The 19,504-nt window shown below is 43.7% G+C and overlaps 1 protein-coding gene across 3 annotated transcripts in view; it reads right to left on the bottom strand.

Moving 5' to 3' along the window:
• Positions 1 to 1,029: 1,029 nt before the first annotated feature.
• The window catches only part of LOC110510088 (hormone-sensitive lipase), a 43,986-nt gene continuing 25,511 nt past the window's right edge, over positions 1,030 to 19,504 (bottom strand). For all 3 annotated transcript variants that reach the window (XM_036969525.1, XM_036969524.1, XM_036969527.1), the window contains 9 exons: positions 18,556 to 18,701; positions 17,716 to 17,901; positions 15,203 to 15,355; positions 13,320 to 13,464; positions 10,869 to 11,096; positions 10,578 to 10,736; positions 9,321 to 9,547; positions 6,961 to 7,227; positions 1,030 to 6,822 (listed from right to left, as the gene is read on the bottom strand). In XM_036969525.1, coding sequence (XP_036825420.1) covers positions 6,421 to 6,822; positions 6,961 to 7,227; positions 9,321 to 9,547; positions 10,578 to 10,736; positions 10,869 to 11,096; positions 13,320 to 13,464; positions 15,203 to 15,355; positions 17,716 to 17,901; positions 18,556 to 18,701 — 1,913 coding nt within the window. In that variant the 3' untranslated portion in view covers positions 1,030 to 6,420. The remainder of the gene's footprint in view (positions 6,823 to 6,960; positions 7,228 to 9,320; positions 9,548 to 10,577; positions 10,737 to 10,868; positions 11,097 to 13,319; positions 13,465 to 15,202; positions 15,356 to 17,715; positions 17,902 to 18,555; positions 18,702 to 19,504) is intronic.

Here is a 19,504-nt window from a genome sequence, read left to right as displayed (position 1 = left end):
AGATAGTTTACCACAAAATGTAAACCATCGGTAAGCCTCAAAAACAGGAAGACCAGATTAGAGTTTGTCAAACATCAACAAAAAAAAGAAGCCTGTACAGTTCTGGAACATCCAATGGACAGATGAGACAAATATCAACATGTACCATTGTGATGGTTAGAGAAGAGTATGGAGAAGGAACTGCTCATGAGCCGACGCATACCACATCTGTGAATCATGGTGGAGGTGGTGTTATGGCGTGTGCATGTATGGCTGCCAATGGAACTGGTTACCTTGTATTTATTGATGTGACTGCTAACAAAAGCAGCAGAATGAATTCTGAAGTGCTTAGGGTTATATTATCTGCTCAGATTCAGCCAAATGCTTCAAAACTCATTGGATGGCGTGTCACCGTGCAGATGGACAATGACCCGAAGCATACTGCAAAAGGCAAAGTGGAATGTTCTGCAATGGCCAAGTAAATCACATGACCTGAATCCAATTGAGCATGCATTTCACTTGAAGGCAAAACACCCCAAGAACAAGCCGGAACTGATGACAGCTGCAGTAAAGGCCTGGCAGAGCATCAGCAGGGAAGAAACCAAGCATCTGGTGGTGTCTATGGGTTCCAGTCTTTGACTGCAAATGATTTGCTACAAAGTATTAACTCACAATTTAATTTTGGATCATTAGTTTGTCAAATTACTTTTAAGCCCCTAAAATTGGGGTGAGGTGTTCACCGTTCACTCAATTTGGATGTAAATACCCTCATATTAACGCTGGAAGTCTGCACCTTCAGCTCATCTTTCCTTTCAAATCAATTGTGGTGGTGTAGAACTAAAATGATAACTTGGTCAATGTACAAATATTTATGGACCTGACTGTGTCAAAGTCAGATTGATGAGCAGAATAAGCTTGTTGAAACAGCCTTGTAATCAAGTTAAAGATCTGATTGACAGGTAATGAATTTAACCATAGGTCACAAAATGTCTGTTGCCCCAATTCCGTATTCTGACATTTCAGCTTCAAAATAAATACAGATGTAACATGTTTGGGAGAATATATTTATTCAACAAAAAAATGAACAGGAAAAACAAGGGTTACAAGAGACAAAAGACTTATTGCATATGTGAAACATTCAACCAATTCTGTAAAGAGTCATTACAGGAGTCTAAAAAATGAGGAAAAACAAGTGAAAGTTAAATTATCTATACAGGAAATGTATTTTATTTTTGTAATACAGATTAATCTTTTATTCACATGGATGCACTTGTGGTGTTGTAAAATAACATAAATAAAAATAAAGTAAACTTCAAAACATTTCACTTTCTATGGCTTTGTGTAGGTTTTAATAAAATATAGTTATCTTCAATAGCTCTATATTAACCAGTGTCTTGTTCCATAAAGTGCAAACACAGAACTACTATGTAGATCTCAATGACACAGCTAACAGGACGCACGGACATCAACCCAGGCCAAAATGTCTGTTACTAATGTCAATGACAGTGATGGCAAATGTCATATAAAACTAGACGCAATCTTTGGTTCTGCTTCAAGCCTTAATCTAACATGCACTTTATCACACAGGTGGTATTGTCTAAGTCAGGGATTTGCAACCTTTTTGGGGCTGGGGGGAGGGGCCCTTTTGTGATAGCAAATTCATCAGGAACCCCCTCATAAATCATAACTAGAGTGAGATAAAAAAAATAGTCAACAAGGAGTTATCATGACTTCTGCAGTGTATGGCTGAACGATCCAAGTCTCAGGCCTGGGGTGGCAGGTAGCATTTAAAGAACATTCGGGGCGGCAGGTAGCCTAGTGGTTAGAGCGTTGGACTAGTAACCGAAAGGTTGCAAGATCGAATCCCCGAGCTGACAAGGTAAAAATCTGTCATTCTGCACCTGAACAAGGCAGTTAACCCACTGTTCCTAGGCCATCATTGAAAATAAGAATTTGTTCTCAACTGACTTGCCTAGAAAAATAAATGAAAAAAGGCCTGCCTCTTGGCATCGAAGTGAAAATGCTGTAGTTCTCAAGCAAATGTGTTATTGTTGCAGCTTTAACGGTAACATCCTGCAGTCGACACATTGCCATGAGGCAGAGAAAAAAAATGGCAGTTTAAAGTTTAAATTCAAGTGCATTTATGTACAACAAAACATTTGGGGGGGGGGGGGGGGGGAGCGGCTTTTAGAACCCCTGGTCTAAGTGGGACAAAACAATAGAAAATAAAATTATTTCCTATCAAGACGAACACATTCTGCAAAGCAGGCAGTCGAGATCAGTTCCATTCAAGTATTCTCAAGTGACCAGATTGTGTAGATTGCACAATGCTCTAGGCAAACTAAGTGGTATGCCGTCTGCTAAATGACCAAATGGAAATGGAAAATAGCCTTGCATAACTCTAGCCTCAGGGTTGATCGAAAGCATTTCAACCAAGTGACCAAATTTTCGATTGAAAAAGGAGACACGGCTTACCAAAGACAGGAGACAACATTTAGTAAAGGATGCTGGTGTGTTACTGCATAGCTGTGTGTGGTGAAACATTTGACCGGGTACTTGACCTAAACAGCTTTTAGATAATATGTTGACGTACTAATAGGCTTTTCACACTGCATGTTTCAGGTTAGCCTAGAGCTAAATATATCCCAGGGCTAAGAGATGTAGAATCCAGTGTAAATAGCCTATACATGAAGGAAATGGTTGAGGTATGATGTATAATCAAAACACACAAAGCCACTCCACACCACTTCAGCCATTTTGCATTTCAAGACCAAAATGAGGATCACACTCCCCAAAACAACTAGGAACTAGAAATTCTCCAACTTCCGAGCGTTCAAAACTGTGAAATCGAGGAAAAAGCAATCTGACTGAAAATGTATTTGAACCTTCATCCAACTCGGAATCTTGGGCCTCTTTCTAGAGCTCTGACTTTCCGACCTGAAGATCACCGACATCATGATTTGACTTCATATTTTTCAGAGTGGCAAGTTGTTTTGAACGCGGCAACACGCACACAATGCTAATGCATGATGCATCCAACGGCAAGTAGGGGCATCAGGGAGCCTAGTGGTTAGAGCATTGGATTAGTAACCGAAAGGTTGCAATAATTAATCCCTGAGCTGACTAAGTAAAAATCTGTCATTCTGCCCCTGAACAAGGCAGTTAAACCCACTGTTCCTAGTTTGTAATTAAAAATAAGAATTTGTTCTGAACCGACTTGCCTAGTTAAATAAAGATAAAACTTTAAACATTGTTTTTTCTAAATCAATTTTTAAAAAAATTGAGGCATAGAAACAGTGGTTGCCCACATGTGGAGGGAGACCATGTTCTAACGCCCTCAAATGGCTCCTCCCCTTTACTGACAACCTAGACTAGTAAGGTGAAAACAAGATGGTGGTAACCTCACGAGACTAATGGGCTAGCACCATGTCATGGATTTCTCCTGTGCAGTGCCCTCCTCTCAGATCAGGTGAAGGATTGGTAGCCATTAAAAGAGCAGCTTATTGCAGTGGTTCCCCAAAGTTGTTGCACTGTGACACATTTAAATAATTTATTGTGACCCACCAAGAAAACAAGAGCAATGTTTCTGACCAGGACCTGGTCTAAAGCCACAACCCAAATAAAAAGGATTTGGTCATAAACCACCAACGGTTCTAACCCACCATTACGCAGTTCCATAGATAGATCAGAGGGCTGTACTAGCTTTGCTCATTGGGGGCGCTAGTAGTCTATAGGAGCCATTCAGGGCATCCCATAGGGCCTGGAGTGGTGCTCGTTGGGTGTGTGTGTGGGGTTATGATATCTACTCTGGCAATGGAGACGCCAGGCTACTAAATCTCAATATGCATGATCAGTTATGTTGCTAGAGCACAATGAGAACTGTATTCATCAAGGACCTTGTCATGCATCATAGCAATGGATGGCTGACAGAATGCATAATGTTAAATGGGATCTCATAAGTCCTGCTTGGCTAAACAATAGTGTACTGTACAACACCCATGAGATTCAGGGGCTTGGGTCGCAACTCATGGCCCCATACACCCACGTGCTGCTTTACTGCTGCAATTAAAAACACACAATCATGGTTTCAAAGATGGTAGATGTTCCACCCACACAAGCACTGACAAACACATGCAATGTTAAGAGTCCTTGATAGACGCATACAGAATCCACTTACCAGACACCTCACACGGCACTAAACACAGACAGTTACACTTAACTTACAAAGAAAGTGTGAAATGATCGCCTAAAACCATCAACCATTAAACACAAGACTTCTAAAAACAAGATAACCTTACAGGTCTTCAAGGAATCACTTAACAGTTCTCTTCATTTCTATCAGCCTGCCTCAAAACACTGCAATAAGCACTGGCAGCAAAGAGGACAGTGAATCATAATACTAGATCATGACCTTGTGCTGGGTAAACCCTGCTCTTCTGGGGGGTGAGGGAGGGGGTTAAATCCAGCCAAAAGCCATCCTTATCAACCAGCATAATTCTCAACAGATCTGGCAACCCAGGCCTGTGACCACCAGACAAAGACAGCACCAGAAGTGAGGTTGTTGTCATTTATATTTAGATAAAGGCTTTCACTCCAATGTGAATCATTCATTCTCAACAAGCTAGACAGAGGCCATATCAAGTATCATATCAGATTCAGTCAAAACGCAGTTGTAGCATCAGCCCCTGAGTATTTGCACAGGGTAAAGATAGTGTAGAACACAGATTGTCAGTCAGCCACTGTAGAATGTCCTAAAGGTACACAGAAAGACATTGTCTAACTAGAGAAGTCACCTGTTCAGTGAGTATGAACTCACTATCAGGCTTGTTCTAGATTCTCCTGCTCGCTCGGTACAGGCTGTTGGAGCAGAATGGATCCTCTGTGATTTGGACAGAGGTGCAGAAATGGGTCAGCAAGCAGGACGTCCCCTGGCTCAAGGGCTGTGGCAGTGTAATGCACTGCATCCTGGGATAGAGGGCTGAGTTTTTGGCAGTCAGTGCAGTGATGTACAGATAGTATGAAGAGATGGGCAGTGCATCCGTCTGCTTCAAGGCTTTCTTATTGAAGTTATTCACTGTGCAAATAGAGAAAGGATTTCCAGTCTTTTAAAAAACATGTGCTTCTAAAGGCAGTCAGTTTATAGACAGCTAAGTGATTGCTTTTAGATGGCAACAAACAAAGGCTGAGCACAAGAAACTTAAAATCATAAGACTTAATTACTGTGTGTCAATAAAAATGATCAAAACAAAAATGACTGTGAGACTTGATGCTTTACCCCCCAAACAGTGTACTTAAATCCAAGCACAATATAATTATGGCTCCACTGAATCCTGTTGATTGCACTGGTGAAAAAGCAGCTATAATATTGCATTAGCTATTTATGATTGGATAGTTATAATATATCAGTATAATATAAAGACCAGAATATAATAATATCAACCCTCAGCCACATCTCACTGAGGTGACTGGTTTGGTGGGTAACGACTAGCTGACCACTAGTCACTACAGTGATAGAGGTTAACATTTGGCTACTTTGAACAACTAGGAATGAGCAGCCATAGAGTATGGCACTACACAGCTAGGAACATAACTTAGCATCCACCTCACAATGTGCTCTTAAAAGCCTTGAATAAACAGGTATAACTATGATCCAGGATTAAAAAATAAAAATATGAGTATATATATATATATATAAATATATAATACATAAACACACACAATAAATACAAATAACAAGGAATACTATGGCATAATAAGATCTATTATGGTTAACAATTTCAAGGTACTACCAAATCCTTCCAGTTTCTAAGTTTGTTGTTTCCAATGCTGCAGCACCCTATTGATGGGCCAATCATCAGGGTAAGTGACCGAACAGCGGCAGTATTCACAACCAACTAGTTTAACAGACCTCAGAGTTCTACAGTTATTAAGCTTGATTTAGAGCGGCTCCCTAAAAAACAAGTGGCCATTAAGTTGTGATGGCACTATGTAGGAGCTCATCTGATTAGGGACTGAAATAGTCTTCTATAGGGAGATGGATTGACCATTCACCACAACGCTCTGTGCTGTTTTATAATGTCCAGGCTCCAAACTCACAGTTCTATACCGAGCACAATGCAGCAGCCCAAAAGGCAAAATGGTTTCGTGTGTGTGTGGTCAACATGTCACCGTGCATGGTGCTAAACAGCAATTGAGAGTTTGAAAGCTGAAGAGGTTGCAATTAGTACTTGCTGTCCTCTCTATCCATGGGTGCTTTATTCTGTCTCTCCAAAACTGGGCACGCTACCAACACCTTCTCCATATCCTCCTCCTGCTGTTTTTCTTTCACTCTATTCTCTTCTCCTCTCCCAGGCTTCATATGGCCCAAATCCCCCCCTTTTCTCCATCTCTTTTAAATCCTTTAACAAACGGTACTCATCTAGCAAACCCCTGATTATGCCTTTATCCTACAATGTCTATGTTGTTCTGTGCTGCCACACCAACTAGCTCCTCCCCATCTTGAACTAGAGCCCCTCCCCTGGCCACCAGCAGCTCCTCCTCTTGAATGGGTGCTGCAAAAAGCTTCTCTGGGTCACCCGTGGCGACAGAGGAAGCACGTTGATTGGTCCTTTCCAGCTTGCGGTGCATGCGTGGCTCCTGGGGCGAGTCCTTCTGGTCAAAGACGTCCCTGATTCGGTTGACGCAGACGTTAGCCGCTTCCCTAGTCTCCCTGGAGAGCTGTGATAGGCTGAGAAAGCCATGGGGGAGGTCGTCCACCACACACAGGGTGACTGGCTGATCTACGTTCCTCAGGCGCTTGGCAAACATCACAGAGTCATCCAGCATGGGGTCTAACGCACAGGCCTAAGGGGAGAAGGAGAGATAAACAACAGAGTCAAAGAGGGTCTTCTAGGATCATGTAAAAAAAATACTAAATTGGTAGAAAAGACCAGAAAAAGATTGGGACAAGCCAGTCGTCAACTCCATTTCCCTCCCACCCACCACTAGGTGTATGGGGGGCAGTCCTCTCAGCATGCTGTCGGGGGCCAGTAGAGGAGACATGTAGGGGTTCCTGACGACAGGCGAGGTGGCCAGCTTCATCTCAGCCAGCCGCTCAGAGCGCAGCGGTTCGAAGCCCAGGGGGAACTCCCGAGGGTGCTCCAGCACCACGCCTTCCTCCCCCTCAGGGGGAGCTATGGCTACAGAGGACAGAGCATCTGACATGGACACCGCCTCCTCTTTGGAGAGGAAGAAGCTCACGTTGTCAGGCTGGAGGGGTACAAGAAAAATATGTTACCATGGCAATACATAAGTTATCACTAGTCAAGGACCAAGACTGTGGAAACCTTATGGTATAAGATACGGGATAATACTGATGCGTCTTTCCGTTGGGACCAGACACGTGTTCTAAGAATCTACAAGCCTCAAGTATATTTTTTCCATTTCAAATCACAGGAACAAACATTGACATGTTTCACTGTGACGTCATGTGACAGTTCTTCATATTCCCCCTGTAGACAGAGGCATTCATTCAGACTGGCTTTATAGAAACACAGAGATGATCTCCATACTGACACACTACAGGTTACACTCAGACACACAGTTCTGTCTGCCTGCCTGTCAGCGCCAGTTAAATCTGTGGAGGAGGGAACAAGACAAGCAGCTTGGTCACCATCTATTTGCATAAATTATTCAGCGAGAGGCTTCGTTAAGACAAACACCAACAATTCAGTGACAAGTGTGTCTGAAGTGGTCGTAAACGCAATAAGTAGAGTTCGAATGATTATGATTTTTCAACGCCAATACCAATTATTGGAGGACCAAAAAAAAGCCGATACTGATTAAAATTGGCCGATTTATTTATATAGATATATATATTTGTAATAAATGACAATTACAACAATATTGAATTAACACTTATTTTAACTTAATATAATACATAAATACAATCAAATTAGTCTCAAATAAATAATAAACCATGTTCAATTTGGTTTAAATAATGCAAAAACACTGTGTTGGAGAAGAAAAGTGTAATATGTGCCATGTAAGAAAGCTAACGTTTAAGTTCCTTGCTCAGAACATGAGAAAGCTGGTGGTTCATTTTAACAAGAGTCTTCAATATTCCCAGGTAAGAAGTTTTAGGTTGTCATTATAGGACTATTTCTCTCTATACCATTTGTATTTCATATACCATCCCTATTGGATGTTCTTATAGGAACTTTAGTACTGACAGCCTAATCTCGGGAGTTGACAGGCTTGAAGTCAAAAAGCGCTGTGCCTCAAGCATTGTTAAGAGCTGCAGGCAAACGCTGTAAAGTGCTTTTTGAATGAATGCTTACAAGCCTGCTACTGCCTTTCACCGCTCAGACTGCTCTATCAAATCATAGACTTAATTATAACATAATAAAACACACAGAAATACAAGCCTTTGGTCATTAATATGGTCAAATCCGGGAACTATCATTTCAAAAACAAAACGTTTATTCTTTCAGTGAAATACGGAACCGTTCCGTATTTTATCTAACGGGTGGCATCCCTAAGTCTAAATATTCTTGTTACATTGCACAACATTCAATGTTATGTCATAATTATGTAAAATTCTGGCAAATTAATTACGGTCTTTGTTAGGAAGAAATGGACTTCACACAGTTCGCAACGAGCCAGGCGGCCCAAACTGCTGCAAATACCCTGACTCTGCTTGCACTAAAGGGAAGAGAAGTGACACAATTTCCCTAGTTATTATTGCCTGCTAACATTAATTTATTTTAACTACATATGCAGGATAAAAAATCTATATACTCGTGTATTGATTTTAAGAAAGGCATTGATATTTATGGTTAGGTACATTTGTGCCACCATTGTGCTTTTTTTGCGAATGCACTTTTGTTAAATTGTTACCCGTTTGGCAAAGTTGAAGTAGGCTGTGATTCGATGATAAATTAACAGGCACCGCATTGATTATATGCAATGCAGGATAAGCTAGGTAACCAAGTAATATCATCAACCATGTGTAGTTAACTAGTGATTATGTGATGACTGTTTTTTACAAGACAAGTTTAATGCTAGCTAGCAACTTACCTCGGCTCCTTGCAGCCACAAGGTCCTTTTGATGCGGCACTCGCGTAACAGGTGGTCAGCCTGCCACGCAGTCTCCTCGTGGATTGCAATATAAATCGGCATCCAAAAAGGCCGATTACCGACTGTTATGAAAACTTGAAATCGACCTCTAGCAGTAAGAATGAAGCTGCCACACTGATCTGAAGTCAGTTTAACCCCCCCCCCCCCCGAAATTGTTAAGGTTAGGTTTTGGAGAGGGTAATCTGATCCTACATCTGTTAAGGGCAACTCAGGGAGTATCATACCGTGGGTTCGGGGAACACCATTGCATTGTGGGCAGGAGTGGTGGGGGCAGCAGCGGGAGTGGAGTTGGCGTTGTTGGCGTGGCCTGCCAGGTCCTGGCAGGTGTGGCTCTTCAGAGACTCTCTCCTCAGGGAGAAGTCAAAGGGATGCTCAGGGGGCACGGGGGGGTCCGAGTGGGGTGAGCTGATGGATGCCTCAGACACACTCTTCCTCACTGACGAAGACGTGTCTGGAGAGAGAAGAGAGTCACTGACAAAATAAGACAGAGGCAGAGTGAGAGACAAAGACGGAGGCCATTATGGAACAGGGAAACATCAATGAAGACATATGATTGGAGGACGGTGAGAAGAGGCAGGGGTGAGCGGCGTGTGGTTATTGGGAGATGGATATTAAAAGCTAGAATCGTTAGATACTGCATTCATTTTTGGACTCAAATGATTGATATACACCATTGATTGTTGAAGAATATAACTTAAAAATGCCTCATTATCTTAGTTTAACTGTCAATATCCCATCAGAACCCCACATATAATCTTATTTCACCCCAATGTTTTAAACAATATAAATGTAAACTAACACTGTAAAGCTTTAAAACATGGTTAAAACTGCAATGTTTATCACATGGATTGTAAGTCCATCCATCCATAGCTGTCTACAGTATGAATTTGAGAATGGTTACATTGCTCCAGACCCATCCCTCAGCTTTTTACCAAAACAGACGCAAGGTGCCCACTTTGATTATAGCTTTAAGCAATAATGGTGTCATTACGATATGATCTCCCCGTCACAACACAGCTGTAAGAGGTGTCATGGCTTGTCTGTTCTCAAAGCTGTACTCACTGAGCTCTTCTATTAATAATGGCCTTTAATAATGTACACCCCCCAATGATACAGTCATTAGTCTGGCCCACAGCTGCTGTGTGTCAGGTAACATGGTGACGCCTGGAATAGTCTGCTTACTGCAGGGTTTCAACACAATTAGTGGGGAGAGCCTTCTGTGGCCTAGGACTAAGCAGTGAATTGATATGGATGGATGAGGGTGTGACGTAACAGGGTGGTGGCCGTGGGTGATTGATGGGTTAATTAGACGTCAACTGTGGATATCAATGTCAATAAAATCTTCCATACATGGCCCTTCCGGTAATAGGAAAATATTATTTCACCTCAGTCAGACACTAAGATGCGTGAACACAATGACACAGACACACCCTCTCACCACAAGACCCCCCCCCCCCCCCACAACAAACACGTGTACCTACCTGTGGATGCCGTGGCAGCGGCTCTGTTGGGGTCCAGTAGGGAGTGGATCCAGTTGGAAGCTCCCTGTTTGAAGTCTCTGAGCAGCAGGGCCGTGTCTCTCCTCACCATGCTCAGAGTGCTCACCTTCTCCACCTGCTTCTCTGCCTGGGGCTCCTCACCTGGGAGAGAGAGGGAGGGGGAGAGGGGAAATGTGGTACCCATCACTCACCAGCATTGATTGGCATGCACAAACACCACGCACTGCACTCAGGGGCAGTAAACCATCTCTGCACCCTCTCACACAGTCTTACCTGCGTAGGCGCTGAGACACCTGGAGAGCACACTGAGGGGCAGTAGGGGGTCAAAGAGGGTGAGCAGACGGGAGGGCGAGGCATAGGCGGTGAGCAGGATGGCAGGGTAGGCAGCTACGATGCCATCCGGCATCCGCACGCCGTGAGATGCAGCGCGCATCGATGTTGTAATACACAGGTTACCACCAGCACTGTCACCGGCCAGACAGACATTCTCGCCCGTCCAACCTGAGAGAGAGGAGAGTCAGAGTCAGTAGATTGAGGCAAGAGTGTGACAGAGAAACAGAAAGAGGGAGAGAAAGGAGAAAAGCTGAGTAAAAGTGAGAATCTGTATAACACGTCCAAGTCCCACTCTGTACCCATGTCTATATGGGGCAATGAGGGGGTGGTTGTTGATATGCAAGTACCGTATAGGTGTTGTTTTATCTTGTCCCACAATGTTTTATAATTGAGACATAAATTGAGACTATGGCCATCAGTTGAGTGAGTTCCAAGCTAACCAGTCTTTAGCTTTCTGTCATAATAATCTATTAAGTACCAGGAAATATCCAAAGTAAATATTGCGAACATGGGAATTAAGCCCATCTGAAAAAGCAGGTCCGTCTATTTATATATACAGTTGAAGTAAGAAGTTTACATACACCTTAGCCAAATACATTTACTCAGTTTTTCACAATTCCTGACATTTAATCCTAGTAAGAATTCCCTGTCTTAGGTCAGTTAGGATCACCACTTTATTTTAAGAATGTGAAATGTCAGAATAATAGTAGAGAGAATGGTTTCTTTCAGCTTTTATTTCTTTCATCACATTCCCAGTAGGCCAGAAGTTTACATACACTCAATTAGTATTTGGTAGCATTACCTTTAAATTGTTTAACTTGGGTCAAATGTTTCAGGTAGCCTTCCACAAGCTCCCCACAATAAGTTGGGTGAATTTTGGCCCATTCCTCCTGACAGAGCTGGTGTAACTGAGTCAGGTTTGTGGGCCTCCTTGCTCGCACATGCTTTTTCAGTTCTCCCCACACATTTTCTATAGGATTGAGGTCAGGGCTTTGTGATAGCCACTCCAATACCTTGACTTTGTTGTCCTTAAGCCATTTTGCTACAACTTTGGAAGTATGCTTGGGGTCATTGTCCATTTGGAAGACCCATTTGCGACCAAGCCTTTAACTTACTGACTGATGTCTTGAGATTTTGCTTCAATATATCCACATAATTTTCAGTCCTCATGATGCCATCTATTTTGTGAAGTGCACCAGTCCCTCCTGCAGCAAAGCACCCCCACAACATGATGCTGCCGCCCCCGTGCTTCACGGTTGGGATGGTGTTCTTCGGCTTGCAAGCATCCCCCTTTCACCTCCAAACATAACAATTGTCATTATGGCCAAACAGTTCAATTTTTGTTTCATCAGACCAGAGGACATTTCTCCAAAAAGTATGATCTTTGTCCCCATGTGCAGTTACAAACTGTAGTCTGGCTTTTTTATGGTGGTTTTGGAGCAGTGGCTTCTTCCTTGCTGAGCGGCCTTTCAGGTTATGTCGATATATTACTTGTTTTACTGTGGAAATAGGTACTTTTGTACCCGTTTCCTCCAGCATCTTCACAAGGTCCTTTTGCTGTTGTTCTGGGATTGATTTGCACTAAAGTACGTTAATCTCTAGGAGACAGAAAGCATCTCCTTCCTAAGCGGTATGACAGCTGCATGGTCCCATGGTGTTTATACTTGCGTACTATTGTTTGTACAGATGAATGTGGTACCTTCAGGCGTTTGGAAATTGCTCCCAAGGATGAGGTCTTAGCAGATTTCTTTGAAGGTAGGCCTTGAAATAGATCCACTGGTACACCTCCAATTGACTAAAATGATGTCAATTAGCCTATCAGAAGCTTCTAAAGCCATGAAATAATTTTTGGGAATTTTCCAAGCTGTTTAAAGGCACAGTCAACTTAGTGTATGTAAACTTCTGACCCACTGGAATTGTGATACAGTGAAATATAAGTGAAATAATCTGCCTGTAAACAATTGTTGGAAAAATTACTTGTGTCATGCAAAGTAGATGTCCTAACCGAGTTGCCAAAACTAGAGTTTGTTAACAAGAAATTTGTGGAGTGGTTGAAAATACGAGTTTTAATGACTCAACCTAAGTGTATGTAAACTTCCGACTTCAAATGTAGAGCATCAAAATGTTGTCAAAGACATTTCCCCCCGGGGACATTAAAGACCATTCTATTCTAAGATAAAGTGGTAGTAGTGTGTTATCCTACCCAGCAGTAGGGTTAGGGTTCGATAAAGTGGTAGTAGTGTGTTGTCCTACCCAGCAGCTGGTGGTTCTTGATGGCACAGCAGTAGGGTTAGATAAAGTGGTAGTAGTGTGTTGTCCTACCCAGCAGCTGGTGGTTCTTGATGGCACAGCAGTAGGGTTAGATAAAGTGGTAGTAGTGTGTTGTCCTACCCAGCAGCTGGTGGTTCTTGATGGCCCAGCAGTAGGCGTAGAAGCAGTCCTCCAGGGCCCTGGGGAAGGGGGCTTCAGGGGCCAGAGAGTAGTCCACAGACAGGATGGGCACACCCAGGTCCTGAGACCAGCTCTTCAGGTACGGCTGGAGAAGAGAGAAAGGGGGTGAAAGGAGTGAGTGTACTGTAGATTGTGCAACCTCCTACCAGGGCAGGCAGAGTGCTGTTTGCAGTTCTGAAGGCTTCTTAGTGCCCCCTAGCTAGCTTTACAGGATGTGGTGTTGGGAAGGATAGGAGAGAGGTCCTGGTATCAGATGCCCACCTTGCAGGTTCTGTATTGGTGAACTACCAACCCAACACTGCCTAACTCCAGTGGCGGCTTGGTAATTCTGTTATGGAAATACCAGTTATGTGCACTGTGCTCACAAATGCAATTTGACAACCTTGCTCTCACTACACATGGGTGGTGTTAACCTGTTGTTGCTATGCAATTTGATGTCATAGTAGCTAAATGATTAGCATTCTTAGACATAAATCTCCTCTGACAATATTAGTCTGCCCTCCTCTACAGAAGTTTCTCTCCTGTCCTTCGATCGCTCCATTGCCACTCCTCTTCTCTCTAAGCATCAGTGACAGTGTCAGTAGTGACAGCTCTGCCTCTCTAAACAATACACAGAGAGCCTCACCTCAGTGGCCCATGACTGGATGTGACCACATCACACTGCCAGACACCACCTCAACACCATCCCTGGGAATCTGCCCTGCACTTTTAAAGCCACGCTGCCATAATGGATCACAGTCTGGCACAGCTGACATGCGTGTCGTGGTGTGCGCGCGTGCGCCTGCGCGCCAATTTGAGCGATCGGCATTGTCAGTACATGATGCGTTTTGAAACCCGTCAGCGCCGCTGGCCAGGTCTGCCAATCACAAGGCTTGCCAGCGGACCCCATAGAGAGAGATGAATGCCCTCACAGACTCTATCCATCTCCTCACTGGCCAGGGGGAGGAAGGAAGAATAGAGTTGGTACAGTGAAGGAGGGAGGAGAGAGAAAGGAAAGCAAAGAGCAGAGGTGGATTACAAAAATGACAGAAGAGGTCATTAGGACAAAGGAGAGTAGAGCGCAAAGGGAATAATGATCAGAAAGGAGGAAAGCGTAGAGGACAGGGTTAGAGGAGAGAGCCTAAAGCATGGAGATCACACACAGACAGACATCTTCCATTAGGGCCTATGTAATATAAAGCCATAATAACTTCATGCAGAGTTCCAGGCTAATTCAACATGACAGGCTTGTTCCTCCTCAGATCACTTCCTATAGCCTCTGGTTGCAAGGCTATTGGAGATCAAGGGACTGCCAGTCCATTCTGGTTTCATGGTGATGCGTCTCAGTGGTTTAAAGTACCCTGCTGGTTATATAATACAGGGGGGAGAGAGAGGAGATGGAATGAGGAGGGAGGAGAGAGACAGGAGTGGATTTGGGGGAAAGAGGGGCTGACCTGCACCAATCACTGGATAATATAGAGTGATATAAATATATAAGTCAGTTTGTGTCCATCAACCCTATTGGATGAATTAAACAGTCATTAGCAGGAACGGCTCATTACAGGGAAGCCATGGAGTGAAAACACAATTATTCCGAACATATCCTCAAGACCACCAAGTACCCCTCTAACAACACAATTCTCAAACTATTCATTAGAATGGTTTGATTCCAGTTAACAAAAATAATAAATAAAAAAAGACATTGAGGTCTTGAACATGATAGGCTGTGGAGAGAACCAGGCCACGCCATGGGTTCCCACCATAGAGACACTAGTTAGGTTAAAGGTGAAACGTGACGGTCAATTCCTCCCCAACAAACAAACGAGAACAGAATGTGTTATTACCTCGTGAGACTTGGAGGTCTGAGCCACAAAGCCTCCTCCGTGGTAGTGCACCAGGAGCCAGCGAGAAGGGGGGCTCTGCTTGGTCTTCATTCCCAGAGACAGGGAGATAGGACCCCCCTCAGAACGAGACAGGGACAGCAACGCCTCACTGTCCTACAGAAGAGGGAGGGAGACAGAGACAGCCAGAGAATCACTATCGCAATCAAAGCTAGAAAAAAATCTGTTTTCACTTCAATTGCTACAGATGTTGATTTGTCCGTTTGCTTTACAGCTCTCTGTTGAACAATCCCTTCAGTCAGGACTAGCTGTGTGGTTTGTTCTCTGCTCCAGACTGTCCTTCCAGCTCCACCACAAACACACTATTCTCATTCCCATTCATTAACATTAGCAGGGAACAGCAGAGGCTTTCGCTTGTGTTTGCCACATAAGACAACAGCTCTTTGACTGAGCAGGATCAATGAGTGAGTTAAAAGTGTTGGCTGATATCATGTCTGGTATAATGCCAGACTACAGATGCTCAGCTCTGCTGTTCAATACCTCCCCAAATAAATAAAGTGTGTGTGTGTGGATTTAAAGGGATTAAGAGCTGCGGATGAGCAGAGAAGACAAGACACTGTCATTTACTACAGCTGCTCTCAAACAAAGGAAACGCAAAGTAACAGAATCCCTTGATGTTCAAGCATTTCACGCAGGAAGGGGCTTCTCAACAGCTGATGAAAGCAGCAGCTTAAAGTCAATTAACTTGGGAAATACACAATGCACATTTTGATCTACCAGTCAAAGGTTCTGCTTGTCAGATTTGAAAGGTTAACAAAAGTGAACTTTGACCTACAATCAGCTGAGACTGGAATGTAACCAGTATGCGAACAAGGTTGTATTCACTAGGAACCAAAGAACAAAGCGGGACCGACAGTTGAAGTCAGAAGTTTACATACACCTTAGCCAAATACATTTACTCAGTTTTTCACAATTACTGACATTTAATCCTAGTAAAAATTCCCTGTCTTAGGTCAGTTAGCATCACCACTTTATTTTAAATTTGTGAAATGTCAGAATAATAGTAGAGAGAATAATTTATTTCAGCTTTTATTTATTTCATCACATTCCCAGTGGGTCAGCAGTTAACATACTAATTGAGTGTATTTGGTAGCATTGCCTTTAAATTATTTAACTTGGGTCAAACGTTTCAGGTAGCCTTCTACAAGCTTCCCATAATAAGTTGGGTGAATTTTGGCACATTCCTCCTGACAGAGCTGGTGTAACCGAGTCTAGTTTGTAGGCCTCCTTGCTCGCGCACACTTTTTCAGCTCTGCCCATACATTTTCTGTAGGATGGAGGTCAGGGCTTTGTGATGGCCACTCCAATACCTTGACTTTGTTGTCCTTAAGCCATTTTGCCACAACTTAGGAAGTATGATTGGGGTCATTGTTCATTTGGAAGCCCCATTTGCGACCAAGCTTTAACTTTAACTGATGTCTTGAGATGTTGCTTTAATATATCCACATCATTTTCCGTCCTCTTGATGCCATCTATTTTGTGAAGTGCACCAATCCCTCCTGCAGCAAAGCACCCCCACAACATGATGCTGCCACCCCCGTGCTTCACAGTTGGGATGGTGTTCTTCAGCTTGCATGCCTCCCCCTTTTTCCTCTAAACATAACGATGGTCATTATGACCAAACAGTTCAATTTTTGTTTCATCAGACCAGAGGACATTTCTCCAAAAAGTATGATATTTGTCCCCATATCCCGCTGCAAACCGTAGTCTGGCTTTTTTATGGCGGTTTTGGAGCAGTGGCTTCTTCCTTGCCAATATAGGATGTCAATATAGGACTTGTTTTGCTGTAAATGTAGCCGATGTGAAATGGCTAGTTAGTTAGCGGTGGTGCGCGCTAGTGGCGTTTCAATCGGTGACGTCACTTGCTCTGAGACCTTGAAGTAGTGGTTCCCCTTGCTCTGCAAGAGCCGCGGCTTTTGTGGAGCGATGGGTAACGATGCTTTGAGGGTGACTGTTGATGTGTGCAGAGCGTCCCTGGTTCGCGCCCAGGTCAGGGCGAGGGGACGGACGTAAAGTCTATACTGTTGCATAAATATAGATACTTTTGTGCCTGTTTCCTCCAGCAGCTTCACAAGGTCCTTCACAAAAGGTCCTGTTGTTCTGGGATTTATTTGCACTTTTCGCACCAAAGTACGTTCATCTCTAGGAGACAGAACGTGTCTCCTTCCTGAGCGGTATGACGGCTGCAAGAAGAGGCACAGAGTTTGGAGGTAGACCTTGAAATACATCCACAGGTACTAAAGCCATGACATCATTTTCTGGAATTTTCCAAGCTGTTTAATTAATTAAAGGCACAGTCAACTCAGTGTATGTAAACTTCTGACCCATTGGAATTGTGATACAGTGAATTATAAGTTAAATTATCGATCTGTTAACAATTGAATCGGATTAAAAAAAAATTAAAAAAAGGTTTTTGAGTCACTTCAAACTGCCAATATGAACAGGGCTTTAGTTACCTGTCCCTCCCTCAGCTCGAAGGAGATCAGCCTCATCTGTACGGGGCCAGGGCCGGTGTGGGCCGACGGGGCCTCTATGGTGACAGTGAGATGGGGATCAGCCACCAGCGGGAGGTCAAAGGGCACAGGGGGCACTGAGAGGGCACGGTTCACCTTCACCTGGGTGGATGTCATACTGGCTAGACTCTGAGGGGGAGAGTGGAAGGAAAGGAAGAAGATTACTTTGTTATCCGTCACAGATACACCGCAATGTTTCAGTCTTTCCTTTAGGAGGAGGGACAAGAAAGAGAGGGAAGGCTGAGGGCAAATCAGATAAACATTCATAATATCATTTAATTATTTTGATCTTCCGGTCATTAGTAGGTCAATAAACTTGACCAAAGACAAAGCTGAGAGCATCTCCTCATGGCAGGAAAGAATCCAGTAAAATCTAAACAGTGACAGTATTACAAGCTCTGCAACTACATAACTATGAGAGGAATGAAAGACAGAGTCAAGATAGCCAACAGGACAAACGCTGAGAAACACATACAAGGGAAGAGTAATCTACCACTGGGCTGTACATCCCAGCGCAAGGGAAGAGTAATCTACCACTGAGCTGTACATCCCAGCGCAAGGGAAGAGTATTCTACCACTGAGCTGTACATCCCAGCGCAAGGGAAGAGTATTCTACCACTGAGCTGTACATCCCAGCGCAAGGGAAGAGTAATCTACCACTGAGCTGTACATCCCAGCGCAAGGGAAGAGTAATCTACCACTGAGCTGTACATCCCAGCGCAAGGGAAGAGTATTCTACCAGCGACCCGTTCCAGGGTCCGTCCAGAGTGGTCAGTGACTCACAGATAGAACCTCGGTCTCTGTGATGTTCCAGAAGGCCTTCCAGAAGTGGACGTCCAGGTTCTGAGTGATGCGTTCAAACTCCGCCCCCCTTAACTCCGGGTCGATGGCGTACTTCCCTGAGGTAAAGAAGGAGCTGGCTGCTACACCTGGAGACAGAGGGAAGGGGGAGAGAAGATAGTGGAGATATGGTTGTAGGAGGCAGGCAAGAAGGAGAGGGTGATAGACAGTTGCAGGTAAAAAAGAGAGGGGGACAAGGTAGTGGAAGTGGCAGAGGGAAAAATGTATAGGTATGGATAAAGATGAATGACAGAAAAGGGACAGGGAAAAGAGGGAGAGAGTGGAGGAGGAGAGGGAGTGAGTGGATGCTAACACATCAAATCACCAAATCAACTCACAGACAGAAACACAGGGATGGGGAGGCAGAGAGAGCGATGGCCATGAGTGGAGGCAGTAGATGCTACTGTTAAACAGAACTCTTTCAATCCCTGTAGCTACAGGAGTGTCTGGATGAGACGGAGCAGTGGTCACCTGTTGTCCAGGAGAGCTGAATTGTATGGCTATTTGTTCCACCAGAGCACTAAAACAGAGGATTCCCCTAATCTAATTAAACACTAAGACTTGGTCACCTACTAACCATGTCAAAGCCTGGCTCTATCTCCCAGACTGAGACTACGGCAGTGGTCAGGGGGACAGACACTCACCATATGGTGCAATACCTCCTTCCTCCACTGGGAAGCAGCAAAAAGCAAAAGACAGTGTTAGATCATATTGTGTGTGTGCCATCACATCCTTCATAAACAACAGGTGTAGACTAACAGTGAAATGCTTACTTGTGTATGTGTGCTGTACGGAGAAGGTGCTTTCTGTACTCATAAGTGTCCATATATCAATGACCTATGAAATGTTGGAATCCTTCTAGACTGTAATGTGATTTGGTGATTAAAATAAA

Source organism: Oncorhynchus mykiss, chromosome 3, assembly GCF_013265735.2.
Source record: "Oncorhynchus mykiss isolate Arlee chromosome 3, USDA_OmykA_1.1, whole genome shotgun sequence".
In the NCBI taxonomy this organism is placed as follows: domain Eukaryota; kingdom Metazoa; phylum Chordata; class Actinopteri; order Salmoniformes; family Salmonidae; genus Oncorhynchus; species Oncorhynchus mykiss.
This window is presented reverse-complemented; position numbering and strand designations above follow the sequence as displayed.